This window comes from Leiobunum rupestre, chromosome 3 (assembly GCF_980474605.1).
Source record: "Leiobunum rupestre chromosome 3, qqLeiRupe1.1.hap1, whole genome shotgun sequence".
In the NCBI taxonomy this organism is placed as follows: domain Eukaryota; kingdom Metazoa; phylum Arthropoda; class Arachnida; order Opiliones; family Sclerosomatidae; genus Leiobunum; species Leiobunum rupestre.
The window spans coordinates 14900033-14922915 of record NC_143386.1 but is presented as its reverse complement, the minus strand read 5'-3'; the positions used below and the strand labels follow the sequence as shown (position 1 = coordinate 14922915).

At 35.1% G+C, this 22883-nt stretch overlaps 1 protein-coding gene across 3 annotated transcripts; it reads left to right on the top strand.

Moving 5' to 3' along the window:
• The first annotated feature begins 150 nt into the window (after nt 1-150).
• On the top strand, nt 151-19406 carry LOC149949560 (uncharacterized). 3 transcript variants are annotated; one of them, XM_090167867.1, is made up of 19 exons: nt 151-310; nt 1988-2217; nt 5228-5286; nt 6132-6315; nt 7416-7588; nt 7875-8082; nt 9028-9195; nt 10706-11277; nt 11336-11498; nt 12076-12169; nt 12587-12667; nt 13417-14184; nt 14248-14382; nt 14782-15582; nt 15866-15955; nt 16936-17222; nt 17292-17345; nt 17409-17572; nt 18931-19406. In XM_090167867.1, exons 2-19 carry the CDS (start codon nt 2077-2079, stop codon nt 19124-19126), a joined length of 4338 nt encoding a protein of 1445 aa, XP_090023993.1. In that variant the 5' UTR covers nt 151-310; nt 1988-2076; the 3' UTR covers nt 19127-19406. The 3 variants fall into 3 exon arrangements, with proteins under 3 accessions (XP_090023993.1, XP_090023992.1, XP_090023991.1); XM_090167866.1 differs by having other exon boundaries at nt 11339-11498; nt 13417-14382; XM_090167865.1 differs by having other exon boundaries at nt 13417-14382; nt 18931-19405.
• Nucleotides 19407-22883: the final 3477 nt, after the last annotated feature.

Sequence of the window (22883 nt, the reverse complement as noted above, 5' to 3'; positions counted from 1 at the left end):
CCGGCATCCACCAATTAAAAACGAAATTGGTTAAGTTGAAATTGTTACCTTTTTCGGTCTTTTGGATGAATTATTTTTAGGCAATTTTGAGCTAAAGGTTCTGGATATTTTACTCTGTATCTGAACGTAATGTCGTCTGCTATTGACTTTTTTCAACCGTTTAACCCTATGTGTTAGGGTTAAGCTTAGCCAGTTACTAATCTTTGGATAACATGTAATCGGTATTAATAATCATGTGGAAGATACACAATAGTGCGTTGAATTCCTTTTTGCGTTAATGCCTATGTATTTGGTTTTATGCTTCAATACGGTAAGAACTTACTTGTTTATTAATGGGACCTAGGCTTAAGTTAACTACTGGGTTGATAAATTTCCAATCTTTTCTAAAACGTAACCGAAATATTTCTATCGGTGTTATAGATGATAATGAACAAACCAAACATGGTTAACCATGTTAACAAAGCATTTACTTAAATTGTTAAAAACCTTATTATTACCATGTATTCTACCATTCCATTTCAGAATATCTTATACTAAATCCACATTCAGTAGGTGTCTAGTTAATTGGTTCATGCAGTCTGTTTTCTACCCTTTTTTCTGCGGAACCAGATATTAATTATTAGCTCTATAGTCCTGTTTCATACTACGCCGAAAAAATTTATTCTTACCTGCATATTTCACAGAGAAACGAAGTTCCGAAGTTTGGTTTATTTTAACCCCCTGCCTTCAAAGGGATGTACTACTATCGGTCAAATAATTAAATCTTGAACATAGATACAAAATAATAAGCAACACTTCTATCTCTTTTGGCTTCCCGAGAAGCTCTTGAACAGATGTTTCATGACATCTGAAATCGAACCAGACAGACATTTGTACCACTGAAAATATATCCTAAGCTTCTAAACTGGTTAAATAATCAGTTAAAAATATTAGTGGCCTTTATGTCAAGATGTTGCGAAGCGAAATAAGGAGAGTGTATTTTTTCAGACTGGAATATCCTTGACTATTAATTAATCAACCTAGAAGCAATTAGCAACCAATTTCTTTGTGTTCCTTTGGGTGTTAAAAAGAACATTGAGGGTAGAAAACTGAACTGTACTTGGTTAAATTTGTTAATTTGGTTAGAAGGCATAGTTTTAGAAGAGCAAAAAGAGCCTCAACACCAAAGTTTCCACCTACGTTACTGTTTAAATTCCTTAACATTGAAGTCAATGCGTTAGTAACATATATCTTAACACTGCCTTCAAGTAGTGCTAAAAAAATGAACACAACATGGCATCGTTCCACCAGCCACAATAGGGGAGAATGACGCGTCTGCTCTCCTCCAATCTGGACATAAATTTAGAGACCATACCAATATGTGGTGTATTTCTCTATTCTTATTGGCCTATTTTATATTGGTATAGGCCAATTTTGGCTTAAAATATTTTCAGAATAACAATTTAAAAAAAAAGAAAATTCTTGATTAACTAACTATTGATAATATTTTATTTGATTGACCGCGCCACGGACGCCAGACTTCAGAAGCTAGATCATACCTTTTTTTTAGACAGGGGGTTACGAGTTTAAACAATTAAAACCAACAATATTTGATTTGTGATAAAAAATATGTATCACGTAAAATGAAAATAAACATATTTGGAAATGCTCTTGCAAAATTTTAATGAAAAATTAGAATAAAATGGTATGACAGTGTACTGAACCGTCTTTTACAATGATTTTATCATATACACTACTGTTATGATACATAACTTTGTTAATATCGGCCAATATTACCGGCGATATATCTGCCACCAATAGGCGATATATTGCTGTACCCTTATCGGTGCATCCCTATCAAGGAGGATTACAAACCAATTATTTAATTGGTATAATAAAAAGTAAATAAAACAGTTAACTGAAGTATTTGTAAATAGGGAAAGAGGTATGAGTTTATTTTGCTTTTTATGTTGTTGAATTTATTATTTAATTATTTTTCTTTTTGTAGAAATTCAGGTACAATGAAATGGTCATTGTGAATCAAAGAATTTATTACACGTAACTCGATACCCTTTGAGGAAATCTTTACCAATTGAAATGTCTTCTGTTTCTATTCTCCTACAACGAGAATATGGAAAAAATGGAAAACCTAGGAAACGTGAACAGTTTTGTTGTGGAGTTGACAACCTCTTGGAGCTTGCAGAAGATAAAGCTGCTACTTACCGACTGGAAGAAATGGTAATCTATTTTTACATTATGGTCAGTAAATGACTCAACCGGCTGGGTTAAATAACTAGCTTCTATAAAGGGTGTACCTTAATATGAAAAAACTGTACAGCATCATCACTTCTGCTAGATACAGCGTTACAAGGGTGGAAGGGAAAAATTTGAAATAAAATAAACCAATACATACTCATGGAAATCTTAGATGTAATTACTAATAGGATATTGTGTGTTAGATAGTGTTCTTATCTATATCACCATAAGTTAATAATGCCTCTAAGTAGTCAAATAAGCCCTTTGAAGGTTGAATCTTGGTCTAGAAAGTGTCATATAAAAACTTGAATGTCCGATTCCCCAGAAAATGAAAGATTTAAAATAAATATCGGACCCAGCGCTGCTGTGCAGACTGAAACTAAATTGTTAATTTTAGTAGGTGGCGTCTAGTAAGGTGGAGGGGGACAAAAATTCCAGGGGAATATGGAAATTTATCTCCCTTTTGACAGTTCAGGCTAGCCCTGCACCAAACGGGATTAGAGAAACGTTGGCTTGGGTAGGTCAAGGTCTTGTTAAGTAATACAAGATGCAGAAAGAGTGTAGGTCTAAGTATTTGGACAAACATATCCGCAATAAGCAGCATAGTCATTTGACTACTTAATAATGATTTATTTTCATTGCGACTCTACTTCAATTCGCTTTGGATTGACATAGCTACCAAAAGTGGTGTGGTTAGAACTTTCGCCTTGCATCAAGAGGAGCCGGGTTTGATCCCAGTTCAGGGTTGGAAAAAAGCCGGCTTTTAGAGAAAAAATCCAGACCAGTGGTTTTAATTGGCTATAACCGTTTTTTTTCGGTTATAACTGACTAAAATATAAACAGTACCTTTTACTTATGTAAGTAGAAATTGTCTGCAGTTATTGTCGTAAATAAGAAACTAAACAAATAAAGCGAAATAACTATATAAAATAACTGAATTCTTTGGATTTCCTCGGGAAATTCCCCCTAGTTTTTATGTATGACGCACCTACAGAAGCGAGGCAGCGGACTTTGGAACTTTAAACCTACCGAAAAACTGGTAAAAGTAAACCGGTTTGTAATTATGAAACAAAAAATAAACTAAATTTCTAAATAAAAACTATTAATTTACTAAAATATTCATATTGTAATTTTTTTTTTTAAAAAGCCAAAAACTTCTGGATTTTTTCAAGTGGCTATAACTGGATTTAACCAGGTGGATATGCCAACCCTGTCCCAGTTTACCCAGGTTGTGTCACGGGGTGAAAACTAGGAACAGCTCCTTCTGCATTGATTTTGCAAGCTCTCACCCCACTGGTTAAAGGGGTTTTTTCCCCCCGAGTACTTTTCCCCTTTGCTTTAAAACTTGCTGAGGTCAATGGTAATAGTGAGTGTCGGGAGCTGTTGGCTCACGTGACATGAAGGGTTTGCCACCACTCCTACTCATTGTAACCTGAATGAATAGCTTTATTTAAAAGTTGCTTGATGACGTAGGTTGGGTCTTGGGTATTAGCTACCTAGCTGATAATTATTATTAACCAATTTTGTGAATTTTCATAAATTGAAATATAATAGGCTATTTAAATCCGAAAAGTTTTAAGAATAATTTAGTTTAAATGGCAACATAAATCAGACCACCCATGCTAGCTATATAGTCTATCCTTAGAAAATTAAGTTGACATAGTCAATTAGTCTTAATTAGTTTTTTTTAATAATTGTAATAACTGTTAATGGAACTTGTGAATTTCCTTATACACATCGAACTATTTAGGTTTCTTTTAAATTATAAAAGGATCGAATAATAATAATATTAATAATGCTTTTAGGGAGCTTCTCCGTCCATAAATTACGTGAGGCGTTTAGGGGGAGGGGGTCGAGCGGAATCTCACCCAATCTCATGTGGAGGGGGGGGGGGTTCGGCAAATATCACGTAATTTTTTTCCTCAAGAAACGGTATAAAATTACGATAAAACTGGGTTAAAATAAGTAAAACATGTTTCTCCACTACAATATGGCTGCAGAGTGCCGGTGTGCGGTCCATAGAGCACCACCTGCACCAACGGTATAGAGTGGCCAAATCAGAGCAAGGTTGAAGGAGCAGATGATTTTACTGAAAATCACATGGACATGTTGGTTCCAGTAGTCACTCTTGAGACCACAAATGAGTCCCCGTGGACTGAATTAGAATGAATATTCTTTTACGAATTTTAGTAGCTCCTTAATGCTCAAAATTTAAGTATTTTACTGTTCGATTTTCTCACGGTGATTCTAGACTACGTTCTGTCTAAAATACTAGTCTTAAATATAAATAATTAAATAAATCCAACGCAATCAAACACCGATTAACGTATTTACACCTAAAAATACGCATATTGAAAAATCTCACGTGATATTAGGGGGGGAGGGAGAGGGTCGAGCCAAATTTCATGACCTCTTAGGCTCTTACCAAGGGGTGAGGGGTCGAAAAATCGCCAAAATCACCTCACTTAGTTAATGGACGCTCTCTTATTGGGTATCAAGATTTAAATCATGCAATGTATTTCTATGTATTAATAAAAAAATGTTTCTTGAAAAATTAAATTACATAGAAAATCTGAACAAACTAAAATATTAAATAATAATTAAATTCAATTAAGATTTCATTTAATTCAAGATAAGCTGACTCATAAAAGTAAAATATCTGGTAATTATACAAGAAAAGAGCTTTTAATTGTATAAAAATAAATAAAATCAAAGTTATTTAATAAAAAAATTAATTTATTTGATTTTTATTAAAAAAATCAAAAAATTGTTTAGTGAAAATTTAGATTTATTGTTTGTTAAAACTGGCTACAAACTGTTTTTATCTCAACTAGCACCATTCACCCCTAGCCCCTGTTAAACATGATGGCATAAGTGTTAAATTCGATGACCACACTCCCCATATTCCCTTTAAGTATTATTTATTGACAGTTAAAATATTTTGTAAATTTTCCATGGCAGCCAGAAACTAAATTATTAATTTTTTTTTCAGCCTTGCAATTTACCAACTTCAGTGAGAGCTGCATTTCTAATCACTTTCAGTCATGATGGGTAAGGGATTTTACATATCGCTACCAAAATCAAAGGTCAAACAAGTAAACAAAATGAATAATTGGGAAAAGTAACCTTTTAGTTTCATATCTATAATAATTGCAATAATAATTAATAATTTAAATAATAATGTTAAAAAAAGAAGGTTAAAGCTACACAAAAATTAGGTCATTATTCAATCAAATGTAAAAACACTTAGATCATTTGGACTTGCTTGACTTTGGCTCTCAGGTACTAAGTCGGATCATATTATAGATAACAATGGTTCTGTCATTGGGTTCTCATCATAATTTTCGCCTTGCCAGTAAATTTTTCTGCTTATTTACCGATTTATCAGTAAATGTTTCTAATATCATTATCAACCAATATCAGCTAAAGCTAAGCCTATATTGGCTTAAGCGAAAATAAACATTTGGATATGCTCTTGCAAACTTTTATTGAAAAATTTGAATACAATGGTATGACAGTTCTTACAATGATTTTATCATATACCCTACTGCTATCTCGGCTGTACCCATATCGGTGCATCCCCATTTAATATCATAAACCTTTATTATTAGCTTATATCAAAAGTGCATTTATTTCTTAAGGAGAATGACTGTTGAGATGATTGTTAGCGTTGCACCCAATCACCATCATGCTCGAAGATCAGGTACCCTTCCCCCTGAAATAAGCTCCTTGAACCTAATGGGATATTTGAGCATGATGCCCGCAGGTCAGCTCAACATAGTTATTCTCCCTATAAGTATAAATAAATAAATTTCGCTTTAAGTATATTTTTTTTATTTTATGTATTACATAAAATAAAAAAAATACTGATTAAAATTATAATGACTTTCTGTTAGCTTGAAAGTTGCCTCAGCGTGTGGTGATCACAATGTTTGGGTTTGTGAAGTTAGGACTGGAAAACTTTTGAAAACCTTGAAAGGTCATCCTAGAACACCATGGTGTTTAGCATTTCATCCTACTTCAAATGATATTCTTGCATCAGGATGTTTAGGAGGTGAAGTTAGGGTTTGGGATCTCCATGTAAGTAATTATTTTTATATTGATGTTCCGGTAGTTTTCACTAATTGTGCTTGTATAATTTTCAAAAACACTCTCATTTCATCATTAGAGTGGGACAAATCACTGTTAATATCATTGATTTTAATTAAATATGCAAATATAACGAAGTTCACCTTTTTTAATAGGCCTAATCATCATAAGTTTTGTGAGTGGAAGAACATCCTAAGCATATTGGACTTACCACAAGCAACTATAAGCCTAAGAATTTTAGTGGAATGTTTTGCTTGTAGTTTAATTCTTCCTGGTGTCAGAATTAAATGAACCAAAGTTATTGGAATTGGCCTGAAAACTGGGAGGCATTTTCCTTATGGTATTCCAGCTAATGCAAAGCTGGTGTCCAGCCCTGTCTACTCCCACAAGAGATCGCAATAGGCAATTGGGGGTACTACAACTCCCTCTGTGTATAAAATCTTTATTTGATTTATTGGCGCACTTTGAAAGTTACGTGTGAAACCGTGAGTGTGTGTTTTAAAAATATGTAAAGACAGGTACATGATTTGAATATTATGTGCCATTTCATCCATTGAAAAGTAACTTAAGTCTAACAATGGGTACAATCAGTGTGATCCTTTGCTGTTTTCTCTGTAATACGTTAGGTGGCAATAATAAAACTTAAGCTTAGCAGCCATGATGTAGCGAGCAAAATTTTTAAATTCGCTTTCACTATGGGCAATATTGTGATGATAATCTCGGTTCATTTACTTCTGCCCGTGTATCATTAATATTATACAAGTAATGGCATCCCATAAAATGGGATCCACCCTTGTTTAACCGCCTTTGCCCTTGGCACTTACCTTTGTCAGCTCTTCTTCGCTGTACATTGAATTCAAAATTGCACCAATTACGAATGAAACATTTAGGGATGCTTTTATTTTATGCAGTTCGCTTCTTGAGCTTTCAAATAGTATCCGCAGCCTTCTACCAATTCGACCTGCGTAGATGTCAAAAAAATATCCTTCCTAAATTATAATATTTCGAAAGAAATGAAACCCCTCCATCAGTTTATTTTCAAATGCTTATTTCATTCAATTAATACTGGCGGTTTATCAAATTGCTTTTAGGGAGGCAGTGAAGTTTGGGTTGTTGAGCAGAAACAAGCAATAACGTCCCTTGCTTTTCACCCGACTGATAAAGTGCTGGTCATTGCCACTTTAAATCAGTTGCACTTTTGGGACTGGAGCTTACCTGAACCTTTCGCAACGTGTCAAACCAATTCTGATAAGGAGAAAGTCAGGTATGTAAATGGATTTCTTAAACAGCATTCTTAGAAGTATTTAATTTAATTTATACAAAGTTCTAGGGGGAGTGAGGACTATAACCTTGTGTATAAGAATATATGATTTGCTAGTTATTATATATTTTTCTGATGTGTAATTTACATCTTTGGATTTTGGTTTTAAAGCATTACTTTTGATTTTTGTAGAAGTTGGTTAAATTATGTTCCATGGTTTAATTTAAGAATTGTAAAATTATAATATCAATAATATTACTCCTATTTATATTAATTCATGTTCTTATAGATATGTCAAGTTCGACACTCACGGAACCCGTCTTATAACTGGAATACTTAATGTACCACCAGAAAGTCAACGATCTCATTTAGCAGAATCACTGTTTGGATCAGCTACTTTTCCTAGAGCAGCATCAACCAGATCTATCTCAGCCCAAAGAACAAGCATATTAAATCGATTAATGATTTTATACAGCCACTTAGAGGGCCTTGAAGAGGTAAGTCATTTCATATGACTTAACCCAAAATATTACGGTAAGCTTACAAAACATCAAGAAGCTGATTTAGGTGACAAGCATATTTTCCTGAGAACTTCTTGCCCCAAATAATCAAATAATTTAAAAAAATTACCATAATTCCTAATGTTTAATACTCCAGGATTCTTGGTAATTAAGTAACAGTTTTTATATTCCAGATAAAATATTAAAGGAATAGTTAAAGGGAAAATCTAATTTGGATTTTGACCCAAAATTCCAAATATGGAAATCTGGAAATCAAAAGATAGTTCTCAAAATCTTTGTATTCAAAATATTTAAGTTGACACTTAATTTGTTTCTTTTGTATGTGCTTTAAAACCACTTAGTGACAAATACCTTTGGATTAATACTGAATTTTGTCTCCCATAATGGCCAAAACTACTCGAGCATAAGCAATATTTAATTACCACCTTTTAAATTTAATGAAAGTTGAACCAAAAATAGTTTTTGTAATTATTTATCCTGAAACCAAACATCACTGAATGGACGCTATAGAACAATTAGGGTCCGTGCTTATGCCACCAACAGTAACTGGTAAATGGTTTGCACAAAATAAATCAAGCTGAAAAATAGTATTTGCCTCACTGGACATCCACGACTAAGGCAAGCCATGAAACATCTAAAGAATGGATAGGCAGTTAACAGAGGTATATAAAGTGTGAAGATCTTGCCTCCTCAAGAATTAGTTTCAAATTAATATGAGATGTGGGATCCTTTTGCCGGTTTTCTCCACTTAGTGGTATTTATGAGTGAAAACTTTGGTATAGCGTTAAGTTTCAAATCGAGGAATTATTGTTCAAGGTTATTATAATCTTCCTATGTGGAGAACATTTTGCTAATAAATAGAACTGTACTGATCCTCTCAACATTCATAGTCTATCTTACATGAACTAATTTATTATTTAGATCTCAAGATATACTGGATCTAGTACAAATCAATCTAGTTCATTTAACAGAAGTGGTGCATTGTCACCAACTCAGGATGACGCTCTCCAAAGAGCGAGACTGTTTGCTGAAGAAGTGAGCATTCACAATGCACATCTATACCGACAGAGACTATATAATTTGGATCAGGTAATCTAATAAAAAAGTGAAGAAATACATTAAAAATAAATTAAAAAAGAAGCCGGGGGACTCGTTGGAAAATAATGGACTTGTCTAAAACAATTGGACTCGCGAGTAATTTTTAGTCCTAGGCTAAGGCCTCGTAAGTCCATTCGAGTAGAATAAAATTGCGAGTACTTGATTATTGTTGAGTACTCGCAGAGTCCTGGTTATAATCCCCAACTAATTGAACTACACTTAGCAAAATAAGAGTCAAACTCAGTTCATAAGAGATTAGTTTGAGCTAAAGCTGGATAACAGCCTAATGTTCTATAAATAGAATTAGAACTTCATCGAGCCTTTAGATAGAATAAACACCTAAACTAAACAAAAAATAAACCATACCATATTGATAAAAGAAAATAATTCCTACCAAATTACCTAAAGCTCAATAAGCCAGAGCAAATAATAAACCAACTACTGGGCTTATATAAAAAATTATTTTATTAGAATATCAAGGTTAATCTGTGCTCCTTAGTTATCATCAATTTAAAGCCATCCCAAAAATGTTGTTACAAACCTCTAAAAACAACCCTATTAGGACCTATTCGAACCGGGATATAACCTAAAACTTTGCGCTCTAATAAAGTAATAAAAGCCACAATTACTAAAAGACACTAATATCAAGTTGTAACTTACAAGTAATAAAATTATTAAAAAGACGTTGTCTTATAAATAAAGCTTAAATTAATCGTACTAATCTGTCATATTCATAAATCTTCTATAATTTTTTCTAACCACTTTAAAAAACTTAAATAATTTAAGTATTCTGGTCCATTCATACTAAGAAACTTTTAAAACACTGTGGATAAAAACCAACCTGGCTCAAACCGGTTTGAACTCAAATCATGTAATTTTTTAAGTCGAACAGAGAATACTAATAAAGCTTCTTCGCCTTATAGTTTAATAAATTGAACATCAAGATAACAAACATACTCTTAGATTAGAACTTGAAAATTATTATAAATATTAGCCAATTATGTTGAAACTGTTGTTAATGACACCTAAATAATGCATTTTGTTGTAATTATGTCAATTACTAAAAGATTTTAATACAGCAGTAACAAAGTTAGATTATTTGTATCAAATAGATGTTTATTCTATTGATTGCTAAAATTGTAGTATGAATTTTGCAATTAAGGCTGCAAAAAAGCAGTTAGTTCTTCTCTAGTTGTAGATAGAACAACGTCAAAAAGAATTGGCTATATATATATATACCAGTCGTATTTTAGCTGCATATCTAAAAAGTAAAAATCTTAATATTAAAATTTTCATATAAAATCCAAAATATGTAAATTAAGGCAAAAGATGGAACATTGCAAAACTAAAATCAGCCGTCGATTTATTTACCTAGTCAATTGGTATACCTAATGATGTTTAAAGTAAAACGCTAGTGTAGGGATTTTAAAAAAAAAACTTAAAATGGTGCATACTAAAAATTGATTATCTTATACGTCATTTTTTGATTTTTCTATAAAAGGCTTTAGGACTGCAGAGTGGTGATGCTTCTGATGTTTTAGAGGATCATGGGTCAACTAGCCAAAGTTCATTGGGTCCCAGTTTCCGAAATAGTCATGCCTTTAATCTTTTCAACGAATCTCAGAGTACATCATCTGCAAGTATGACTAGTTTACCTACATCGTCTACCAGAACGCAAGCGCAAACAGAAAGTGCGCCAACAGAAACTTCTCAAGAAAGCCAAATATCAAGCAATCCATCTAGTCAAACAAATAATGCGGCAAATGCTCGCTCCAATGTTGGCTTTAGTAGTGTCAATTCAGATTTCTGGGTGACATTTCATAGATTGCGGTTTATTTGCTCAAGTTTGGAAAGAAGAATTCAGCAACAGCCTCCACCGTCTTTATTCGCTGATATGCCACATCTGCCTTCAACATCAACTGATCAGTTCCCATTGCCTGTTCTATTGCACAATTTCATTCCCGAGCTAGGAAGTCAAAGGCCCCCCGCTGAAGGTCATTCTCCTTTTGCCCCATTTCCTAACCAGTCCAGTAGCAGTAGTCAAAGTTCACCAAGTTTCCCTCAGATTCCTTGGTAAGTCATTACAAACAACTGCCTTTAAAACTCATTGTTTTCACAAAAATGTTTTTAGTAGGACTACTTCAAGGGGTAATAGATCAACGTCCGAGACTGGTCCATCTTCACCTGATGTTTCTGTATCATTAGTTAGTTTGCTGACCAGATTACAGCATTCATTGCAAAGTCTGAGTAATGCAGCTTTAACTACAGCTGTTGCTAGAGACCAAATACAACAGGTATTCTTAATTTTCTTTGTGGTTAGTTAAGTTGTTGAATAGTTTCCTACTACCATTATTGTAAAATTCTACATAGAGACAGTATGTATTCACTGTTGTATATGAAGGGTGACACTAGTGTAGTACCTTTATGGTACCATAGTTGTTGTTTCTTGCAGCTCATCCAACCTAGTTCCACACAACAGAGGGAATTCAGATTGACCAGGAACTGCCAATAGGCTAACAGCTTGGCCTTAATCAGAATTCCCTTAATTGTGCTAGCTCTTTGGCTCACAACTGACCATTGACTTAATGCACCTCTTATTTTAATATTTGTAACATGGTCAATTAACCACTGGCGACCAAGGGAACTAAACCTAAAAGATACAATTTTCTGCGCAGAAAACAGATATTGAAGGCTTTAGTAATTAAATTTATATTTTTATGAACTAGAAATAAATGCGTAGCTAGAGGTCTGATTTTAGTGTCAGATGAAAGTTATAATAATTATGAAAATGTCCTACCTATGATCATTAGTATCTCCTTAAATTAATTTTAATGTCTCATAAAAATGTAGTGCCTAACTTTACTTTTGTAGGTCAGAACAAGAATTGCTGAAATTTTAGAAAGATTGGACAATGTCAGTGGCTACAGAGCAAGATTGACGAATTTGAGAGATCAAATCTATGAAGGTGAAGAAATACCATCCTTAAATAAAATGAATGCCTTATATTTTAAATTACGTTAAAATCATGTTGTTCAAAGTGTATGAAATTATCCATATTAAAATAGTTGATTTAAACTATCTAGCTTACTTTGCTTCATTGTCAGATTGCGAATGACAAGTTAATTAATTGTTAATTAAGCTGAGCTCATAGCAAAGCATAATCATAATGCTTAAATACTAAAACTATGAAAAGTTCGAAAACACTGATTTGAATGCCTCTTGGCCTTGTATTGGTAATATAAACCAACATTTTAAATAGCAGTTGAAATTTTGTACATTTTCATTCAGGTGATTTAAATTGTGTTTTAAAGTCTGGGAAAGTGCGAATCAAGTAGCTTTCCATTGAAATTAATTGAGTCGTTTTATCTGTTTTTTTAATCAGCTGCTGATAGGATGGCTCAAAGAGGAGAAGATAATACGCAATCTCAAAGGCGTGACTTGGCCTACTGTTTATGGCTTGTTGGTATGTATCTATTTGTACCAGCAAAAATCTATAACTAGCTAGAATTCGTAGCCATAGCTAAATCCAATCGTGGAAATCCCTTATCTTTCTAGCTTTATGCACATCTGTTTGCTTAGAAGTTACTTTAGTATGTTTTACTTCTAATTATTTGCATCTTGTTCCTTATAGCAAGGTGCAAATTTTGGCATATTACCTCATCTTTGGCAGGGCACCTAATAGTCGTAACTTTGGCTTATTACCCAGCCAGCCAGACAGATAGGAAAATAGATTTGATTAGGAGTAACACGTTTTTAATCCAAGGTTTTACACAATCTTTTACTGGTGATGCTTCACCATATTGATCTCTTTTGTGTTTACCCTAATCTAATAATTTAATAAACTTTATAAGTTTTTTCTGGCAACTAAACACAACTTGTTTTACTACTTTAACATAAATACATCAACAAGATTTACTGATATCGGCATTTTCCAAAAAAATCCCAAGTTCTTACGCAGTACTGATCGATGAGCTCCAAAAGGGCAAAATTGGTTTACTGTTGGAATCTCTGGCTGAAATTTTTACTTTTGATAACTTGCGGAAGATTTAAAAAACAAGGGGGCATTTGCTATATCATTATGTCTCTTTATGGTGTCTGAAAAATGCATTTTTTTAATAAATATGCTTGCCTAATTCCATTTTAACATAAACCCCAAAGTTTAGGAACTATTTCCCGTGTTTTTTTATCTGATATTATATTTTTTCTTGATAGAAATGAGTCTGCAGTTAACCAGGGATATGCAACGTATTTTAGCAACAGACTACAGATTAACCCAGCTTCACTTAAACTCATCCATACCAAATGCGCCATTATCATCCTCAGAGACTACTCAGTCCACTACCACTGCAACTAGTACAGCTTCCGCTTCAAGAACGAACATGGATGTTACTCTATCCCAACCTTCTACAAGCTCGTGTAATGCAAATAGTGTTGAAAATGTTGGAGATACAATTTCCAAAAACGTAACTGTGAAAACTGAAGCTCCTATTCATACACAAACTAATGCTCCTTCAACTTCATCCAGTGATGCAAATTTTACCCGTTCCAGAAATCCGGATAATTTTGAATTACCTGTGTTTAGCGATACTAATACAAGCTCAGTGCGAACCTCTATATCGGATCATATTAGTAGTTTGCTTAATTCGCGTACTTCTAGTTCGGGTCTTATGCCCAATTTAGGTGGTACTCAACAAAGTGAATCATCTTACCTGAATCTTCCATTTAATTCGCGAGGGTCTTTAAATACCGGTAATTTAAGCGACATTTCACGTGCAAGTAGTCTAGCTCAGCTGGCTTCTGAGAGACTACCAAACCCATTCAATGTTTCTACAAGTCAACATTCTGAAACTGTGACAGATTCTCAATTTCGTTCTTATTATTCGCCTTTTTACTGGCGCAACCGATTTTTGAGAGGAATTAATTCACCATCTGACAATGTAAACTCTATCTCAGGACCTACAATAGTGCAACCAGTTCCAAGTAGTGTCGAGTTACTGTTAGACTTAGGACTAGAACAATCTCAAAGTAATATTTACCAATTAGGTACCTCTAGAAATAGTCCTTTTGTAGCAACAAATAGAAGGCAAAACTTGGTTAGTTCGGAAAATCCACCAGCTCCGCCAACAAATGATGCTAGTACTTCAACCAGCAGACTTTCTTTTAGGCCATCCAGCCATGGTAAGTCCAAATTTATCTCTTATGTATAGTGGTTATTTATTATTTTGCGAGGTTTTGGGTGTTTTTGGCCTAGTTAATTCCACATGGAAACCAATATTTAAAAAGTAAAAAAAAAATTAGAAATTATTCTATGGTCTAACAACTCAGTGTTAAGGCCAACATTATATAATTTTTAGTTTTCACAGACCCTTTGAAACTCACATTGTACGTATTTGGAGGTTCATTTATTGATTGTTTTCCCTATATTTCCTTTTTGTTATGGGCTGAATCTAGTAAGGCCGTAGATCCGTTTTATTTTTTTACTCTAGTTATAAATGTAACAAAATTTCACCCATCATGTCACTTTAAAAGTAAGAACAATTCCAGGATTATCATACTTAAGTTTTAAATTAATCCTAGCAACGGGAACTACCAGTGCAGCTTCATCTTCAAATCAATCAAGATGTACGAGTATACCACGTACCGCGTCATCTGATAGGCCTCAAAGTTCACTAGGAAGAGGTATTTCATCGCGCATAATATCATCAGCTGTTAGACCAACAAGAACTGCAATTGCTAGAAGAAGATGGTTAAATTATCGAATGAGCATGTCACCAACATCCCTAAGGCGGCGAAGACTTTACCGATGGTCTTGCCAGCAACCTAGTGGTGCTTCCGCTGGGACCCAACTTGTTGTTAATCCTCACCGCCACAGCAGACAAAGTTATGCAGATTCTTCAGATGGCAATGTTCAACAACAGCATTTACCTAGATCTATTAACAGAGGTTCTACTACGGCTACTTCTGAAAATAGTAATCTTGGAGCTCGAATTTCACGAAGAATACGTTGCACTTCTTCACCATCTACTAGTGCTGGCCAGTCTGGTGTTATTGAGTCCGAAATTATCTTAAATAGGCTACGAACTGTTCACAGAGAGAGGATGGACCAGCATTTTACAATCCCATTTGTACATATTGACCACTCTACTTCTCCATCTGATGGAGAATTACCCCCTCTGCCTCCAGAACAAAGGCCACGATCACCTCCATTATCAGCAATCCTTTCAAGATCACCACCTATTAATTCATTTAATTCAGTTGCATCCTCACTAAATAATAGTGGACCATCAGCTGTAAACTACCTTGGGGTTGGTGGACCAAGACTGGGTGCTGTTCCACCCTATTGGTCTCATTTTTATGATGCTGGTCTACGGTCAAGAGGTAAATTAAATGTTATACATTTCAGTTATAATTTTTTCTAATAATACTTGAAAATAAAAATATTTTTAATATCCTTTACAAATGAAATACTATGAAATTAGGTTTAGACTATGTTCAGTAAATTACCGTTTATTTTGATTCTGAAATAAAAATAAAATTTTGATGTGCTAAAACCTGGTTTTATAGGCGTCTTCTGAAAAGGGTATATCTTTATCATAACTATTTTTGTAACATTTTCCAGTATATCTTTTTTTAGTCAATTTATTAGTGTTCATTTTAACAGGTATGGGCGGTGTAGCAGATTCTAATAATCTCACGTATAGAATTCAGTGCTGGGACTTTTCAAATTATATAATACCAAATATATCTCAATGTGAGTTATTGCAAATAATTTATTTCATTTTCATTTAAGTCGCACAAATGTTTATTTTTCGCAACGAAGTGTTAGCCAGAGAAGTCTTCATCTAGGCATAATAAATGAAACATGTACCTTTTGCAAGCTGAAGTCAGTTTTCTTTGGAGGGAATTTACTCTATCTGCAATATGCTAATATTGAATATTGTAAAAAATTAATTCCTTGGGGATATTTACATAATTTTATTATTAATCATCTAATTTGAAAAATAAGTGGAGGCAGCAAAGGCACATGTTTCAAGCGTGTAACATTAACAGTATAGAAATAAGTAGAGTTGTAAGTCGGAAAATTACCAAGGCCTTTTTTCTGGAAAAGTTTGTATTTTTCTGTAAAAAAAAAGTTTTCATTCCATGATTAGACTAATAATGTTCACAAAATTTAATTTTAACGGCATTTTTGCCTCCTTTTGTCGAATCCAAAAGTAAAAATAACCTCTAGACTAGTCTAGAATAAAAACAATGAAAAAGAAATGTTTAATTTTTTTTATTTTTCGGATTTGCTAAATATTTTCCGCAATATTTGAACCGTAAAATTAAAAACTCTAGAAATAAGTATACTTCTATCATATATATTCATTTATATTTTTGCCAGTAAAATTTACTTTAATTTTTAAGGAAATTTAACAAGTTTAGCAGAACTTTCACATCCCTTATTTTGGCTAGCATTTGAAAAATGTACAAATTGATAAGTAAAATTTCAGTATGCAATTGAAAACCAATATTTGGCATACTTTATCAATAATCGTGATGAATAATGTCAATGCCACTTCAAATATAATTATTATTATTATTATAATTTTATATAATTTCTAGTTGTAAGTGGCTATTAGAGCCTGTAAATATTTTTTGTAGATTTTCATACTGTTCAAATTTAGATTAGGTTTTAATGCATTTTTATATTGCTTCAACTGGCATTAAATTATACTTTTATCTTTTCAGCTGAATCGAGTATTGTTGTTCCTAAGTGTAAAATTAACAATGATGGTAGCGTTGATGTTTCAAAAGATGGGAAGTTTTTGGCAACTATTGTTCCAAACATAGCCAACATGAGACAGTCAACTATGGTCGCTGTGTACTCTCTGTCAATGCAGAACATTGGTCAATGTTTGTATACTTGGAACTTTGAAAATACCAATGTAGTTTCAGTATCATTCTCACCACTTGCCAGATACTTGGTTATTGGAATTGGTACACACAGGCTACCATTAGGAGCTTCTGAACGAGAGGTACAGTATAAGAGCAGTAAACTTCTCCTAAAATATTGGTGTAATATGTATTTTTTTTTATTCCAACAGCCTGTGGCTCAAATATTTCGTCTAGACCCTTTCACTAAAAACAGCTCTTTGACCGTAAGAATTTGGTGATTTAGGTTTGCTCACAAATTGTGTATTTAAACTTTGAATTTTATTTAGTTTGTCAGCAGTGTATATCAAGAGAGTAATTCTGGTGGAGTTCGTGGCATTGGAGGGATTGGAGGTGGACCACTAGGACTGAATTATGTTAGATGGCTTCCAGAATCAGGACAAGGCCTTATATATGGAACTAACAGAGGCTCTTTACTTATTTGTCGACCTGTGTATGTAGTTTTACATTAAAATTTCATTTCTACAGTAAATGGCTATGGGGAATTCAGAAATATTGACAAATGGTTTAAATTTTCTTATGATTGCCTACTTAAGCTCTTATGGGTTTCGTTTGGCAAGTATTGAAAAAAAATCAGAAAGACTATATTAATAAAACTTCAATATTGTGCCAGGCATAGTGGCATATTTCAGCAGTAATGTGTCAAAATGTTTTACTGTGAAGATATAAACTGAACTATGATAAACGTATTTTTGTAAAAACTAAGTCTTAGACAAAAGAAATAGGGGGAGAAAGTCTGGCACTTGGGTCCAACGCACGACGTCTTATTTGAGGGGTAAAATTTTTGGGCTTCGGAAATGACTTCCCCCTCTCCTCTTTACAGGCACACAAATGTATCGGTTGTACTCCGCCACGATGAAAAATAGTTCTCTATAAAATACGTGAATATTTGCTTTCGATAATTTGGTTAATTTAGTTCCTAAATAAAGTAGATATATGATAGAAACTAAAATGCGACATTTTAAAAATAATAACATGACTTTCGAAAAGAAATAAACCGTAACTAGAAAAACGGTCACTTAAATCGTGGAGAGCGTGGCGCCATCTAAGAGCAGAGATCTGGACTAATTGGTATATCTACGATATTAAGGCCTAACAATTTGCAAGTTTAACTGAAATAATAGATACAGCTACGACCTTTTTTGTTTATTTTACAATTGATATAGTAATTATTAATTACAATCAACCGTTATCGAAGGAAATAGTGGTCAGCATTTGACAGAGACTATTTGAAATCGCGAGGTGGTGACATGTTGGCCAGGGAATAAAATTCAAAATTTTCACCAAAAAATAAGTGGTCTAGGAAATACTTTAAGTTGGTATTTGTTCCAAATACCAACTTAAAACATACTTACAAATAATATGTAATTTTCTGACCACTAAAAACCAACTAATTACCAACTTATAGAAAAAAGTATTTTCCCATCAACTTAATAACAACTTATTACCCCTTTAACTAGTTTATTGAAATATTCTGACCACTTGAGCCTACTTAAAACCAACTTAACGTTAACTAAAATGTGTATACCAACTAAATACCAACTTATTTATATTGGTTAGATATATCACGTGATAACTAGCTCTTTAAAAAGGGTGCCAAGCATGGTGGAAGGTAAAATCTGGAGGCAGTGATAGACTTTCTCCCCCTATTTACTTTTGGTCTTAGATAATGTGTATTTATCTATGATATTGATGTGAACTTCGAAGTTAATTGTGCTAATTTATTACCAATCTTGTGGAAATAATCGACTAATGATTCATTTACAGCATTGTTTTGTTTTCCATTTGTAGATCTTCAAATAGTGATAGTCATTATGTCTCCCCTTTGCACCTTGTGTCAACTGCAACTCAAACAACCGACCAAGATTCAAATTCCTCTCAACCTGAAATGCAAACAACTGGAACACAGACTCTGTCCAGTCAACCTGCTAATGATTCTGATGACGATGAAGAGGTAGATGATGATGAAGACGATGACGACGATTGAATTATTTTCTTAAATTGTAATTTATTAAAACTATCAATATACCAATTCCAGTACTTTTTTATTTATTTCGTATCTCAATTAGACTTCCAGTACTGGAATGAATAAAATTTGTTTAGAATTATTTGTTTTATTAATATAATTAATGCCTTGTTTTAGCTTTTATATCGGAATAGATAATGTTTTTAAAATATCTAATAGTGTTTACTCGTGTAATGTTGCTTGTATATTTTTGTTGAGTCACTACTTGCATCAGTATGAAGAGACTATGATATGGGTAATTAAATAAATGTTTTATTATATTAAATTTACTCTTATAATTTACACATAAGACTGCAACCTTTTTGGAATGAAAGGATATTTCTCAAACAACGGGTATCGTATTGGTTGGGATAGCGAGTACGGTCTGGAAATTATTCTTACCCTTGTTCTGAGATATTAATTCACCAGGCGGGGAAAGATGGCGACACAGTGAGAGTCGTGTGTTAATTAAATCTGAGAGATGGGGGTTGCATAAGGGAAAGAGGAGAGTTTCGAATTAAGAATGGAAACCCTTGGTCTATAATCAATCACAAAATCTTTATTTAACACTTATTTATAAAAACACTAGATTCAAAATCTACAAAATGAGCACGCACACGCGTTTTCTTGGAGTGGCTCGACAGGGGACTTCTTGTTTCGCTGTGACAGTTCCAAACTGTCAATATAGTCTCGGTTTACTGCGCGTATGCCCGGATTACGGTACGGATGACGACGACGACGAATTTCTTACAAGTGGGCGTAGGTACCTCAGATTTCGGTCTGAAACGTCTTGTAGTCGAGGGAATCGGTCTCGGTCATCTGGATTTCTTCCCTCGGAACTGCTAGATATTGGGTGATCAACAGGTGATTTGAGGGTGTTGAGGACATTACTTTTCCCAGATTCATGACCGTCTGGATCATGCTCTTCTGGTCGGAATGCTCTGGAAGGATCTCATCTGGATAGTTAGCGAAGGTATTCTTTAATATGTATAAGCGCCGTGCACTCGACTGTCCGAGTCTTGAAACTCGGCCTAATTCTTTACATCACCTTTTGAGGCTCTGTTGCCTGGTTTTGTTCTGGGGATTGTGGGGCGGAGATGAATAAAAATAAATGGTGACATCCACAGAGATAGAAAAGAAATAGAGGGAAGATTACCGCGTTAAAGCACCCCTGTTTTTGACCGGGAAAATTCATCTCCCCCTAGCATGTATGAAAGCGGAGATGGGTAGAATTTGCAACACCATCTATCCTTTCTTTGTTTACAACAAATGACAGTTGATTTTCCAAAAGGCATAATGTATTTCATTTCACCGCGCGTCGATGGCGCCACGTAATCTGCCCATCTCATGGCTTCCTACATTGGCGAAAAGGGGGTCGGCACTCGCGGTCAACTTCGCCAGATTCAATAGTTCCTCTATTTCTTTTCTATCTCTATGGTGACATCCCATTTTATGTGGATCATTGGTGTAAATAATACACATGTCCTGTGATGGACGGATGACGTCGCCTAACCTAGGAAAGTTCGCTCGGGATTGCGGGGGGGGGGGGATTCCAGAGAGTCGAGTTTACTTTTTTGTCTCCTAGTGGAAACGTCCGGGCGTCCCTGCGATCTTACGGCGGCAGCCTTGAAAAATGACGCTTTTGTTGGGGTCTTGTTACCGGGGGGTAGGCCTGAGGCCCGCGAACATGAACATGGTTTCATGCGATCGCTGTGAGCTGAGGGAATATTGCTGGTCTTGTCTTTTGTCTAATTCAGACCTCGGAAAGTTTTGGGAAAAACCTGGGCTTGGGAAGGGAGAGGAGTGTATTGCACCACGGTCTTGTGACAGAGAGAAAACTCTTTCATTAGCGAGGGATTTAATTTTAGCCATGATGTATGGATGACCCCTAATTTTAACGCTGGTTCTATTAAAATCATCAACGTAAATAAATCGTTTCATTCATGGCTCTCCGCACGCGCCCAAAATAATATTTCGCTGTGAGTAGCGCGCAAACATAAAGTTTTGAAGATTAATGAAAAATTCACGCGTGGGCTCGCGCTGTTCAAAACAGTTTTCGAAGCGCGTGAATTTTTCATTCATCTTCAAAACTTTAGGTTTACGCTTGTACTCTCTTTCTGTGAAAAGGGTACTGAAGATTCGTGCATGACCCGCCAAACGGACGAATAACTGGCTCCCATTTCGTGTGCTTGTTGACAGCTAGGAGCAACAAACACAAGGAGAACACAGCTAGCCTTAAACACGCTAACGAAGGGTTGTGTACGAATTTCATTGGACGAGCGTCACGAGCCTTTACGCTGAACGTTTTACGGGCGGGGGGGAAGACAATTTCCGAATATTCCCCTTCCGACGGCAGCAGGCGCTAAAGCGTCTAGCCAATGAAAAAGTACACAAGAAAATCCACGACTTTTGACGGGTTGCGTTCTCCTTGTGTGGGGTGTTGTGTTTGTTGCTCCTAGTTGACAGGTTGTCGTTGATAGCCTCTAACACCTCTTCTTGGAACTGCACATTGCGGGCAACCCGTATTCGACCTACTTGGTTCCTGTTCCGTAAAACGAACAATACATTTGTAACGAAGCAGTCGGAGATAAGTTCAAGTAAAAAATTAAGTAACGTACCCAGAATGTGCCTGTCTCACGTAATCAAAGTCCGTGAGACGCGGATGCGACGGTTCGGGTACCTTTCCTGGTAGAGAAGTTGAGCAGCCAAAGAATTGCCATCCACTAGTCCATACACGAAATGAATATCCGCCAGTTCTTCCGAAGTAAAACCCATTGTAGCAGTTTGAAAGTTATGAGAAATCCATCACGACTTTAAATACTGTTTAAGTTACGCTGGTTACCTCGATTTGTTTAAAAAGTCCTTTTTTACCTATCACCCAAACCTAAATGTTCGCATTTCCCTGCTGCTTGGTTTTGTGCTTGTTGCAGCCTACGTCCATGGGCTAGTAGACCACAATTTGAGCTCTCTTGTCTCCAACCAAGAATACTAAGCTCTTCGATATAACTTTCAAACGGATAAGGTGTCCAATGTCAGCCGCATCTTAATTCTTCCTTTGGTTTGTACTCCGTTGGTGGACACTTAAGTAATAAAAAATTATGACTTAAAAATTCTCCAATTGGACAAAGATTTTGACCCATCAGGCTATTCTGAAACGCGGAACTAAATCTATAGCTGCTTCTGTTGCCGACCGGATTTCTCGTTTGCTCTCCACCGCTGAGCTTCCCACGGACTGGAAGCGTGTCAACGTCACGGTATTTCCAAAGGCTGCTTCGTTAGACGACCCTGATGAGTATCGAAAAACCTCTTAAAAGTGTCCGAGAATGTAGTGACTTCCACTGTCTTCGCCAATCTGAAAACTCAAAATTCTATCACCTAGGCTCAGTATGGGTTTCGGTGTGGCTCTACCACGGAGACACAACTTCTCTTGTGTGTTTATTTTAAGAGTGCTGGGCTTGAGAGTGATCCTCAAGTGAACATTATCTCTCTAGATTTCAGTCGTTGGTCACCGTCTCAGCACTACCTTCTAACTAAACTTAGCACGGTGCTTCTCTTTTGTGGGAAGCCTCCTAAGTGCGAGAATTTGTCCCCAAGCTGAATCTGTATGATATCCTGTTTCTTCTGGTGTACCTCGGGGGCTTTTACTCTTTATAGGCTAAGATAACGACGTTAGCTCTGGGGCTGTCTCTAGGCTCTCTATTTACGCAAACAACGTCAGTCTGACTCAGGCGATTTGCTT

Excerpts from the sequence above, each read along its gene's own strand:
- LOC149949560 (XM_090167865.1), top strand. The coding sequence starts at position 2,077 with ATGTCTTCTGTTTCTATTCTCCTACAACGAGAATATGGAAAAAATGGA. Across the intron at positions 5,287-6,131 it reads ATCACTTTCAGTCATGATGG|CTTGAAAGTTGCCTCAGCGT; the intron begins GTAAGGGATTTT and ends ACTTTCTGTTAG. Across the intron at positions 6,316-7,415 it reads TTAGGGTTTGGGATCTCCAT|GGAGGCAGTGAAGTTTGGGT; the intron begins GTAAGTAATTAT and ends AATTGCTTTTAG.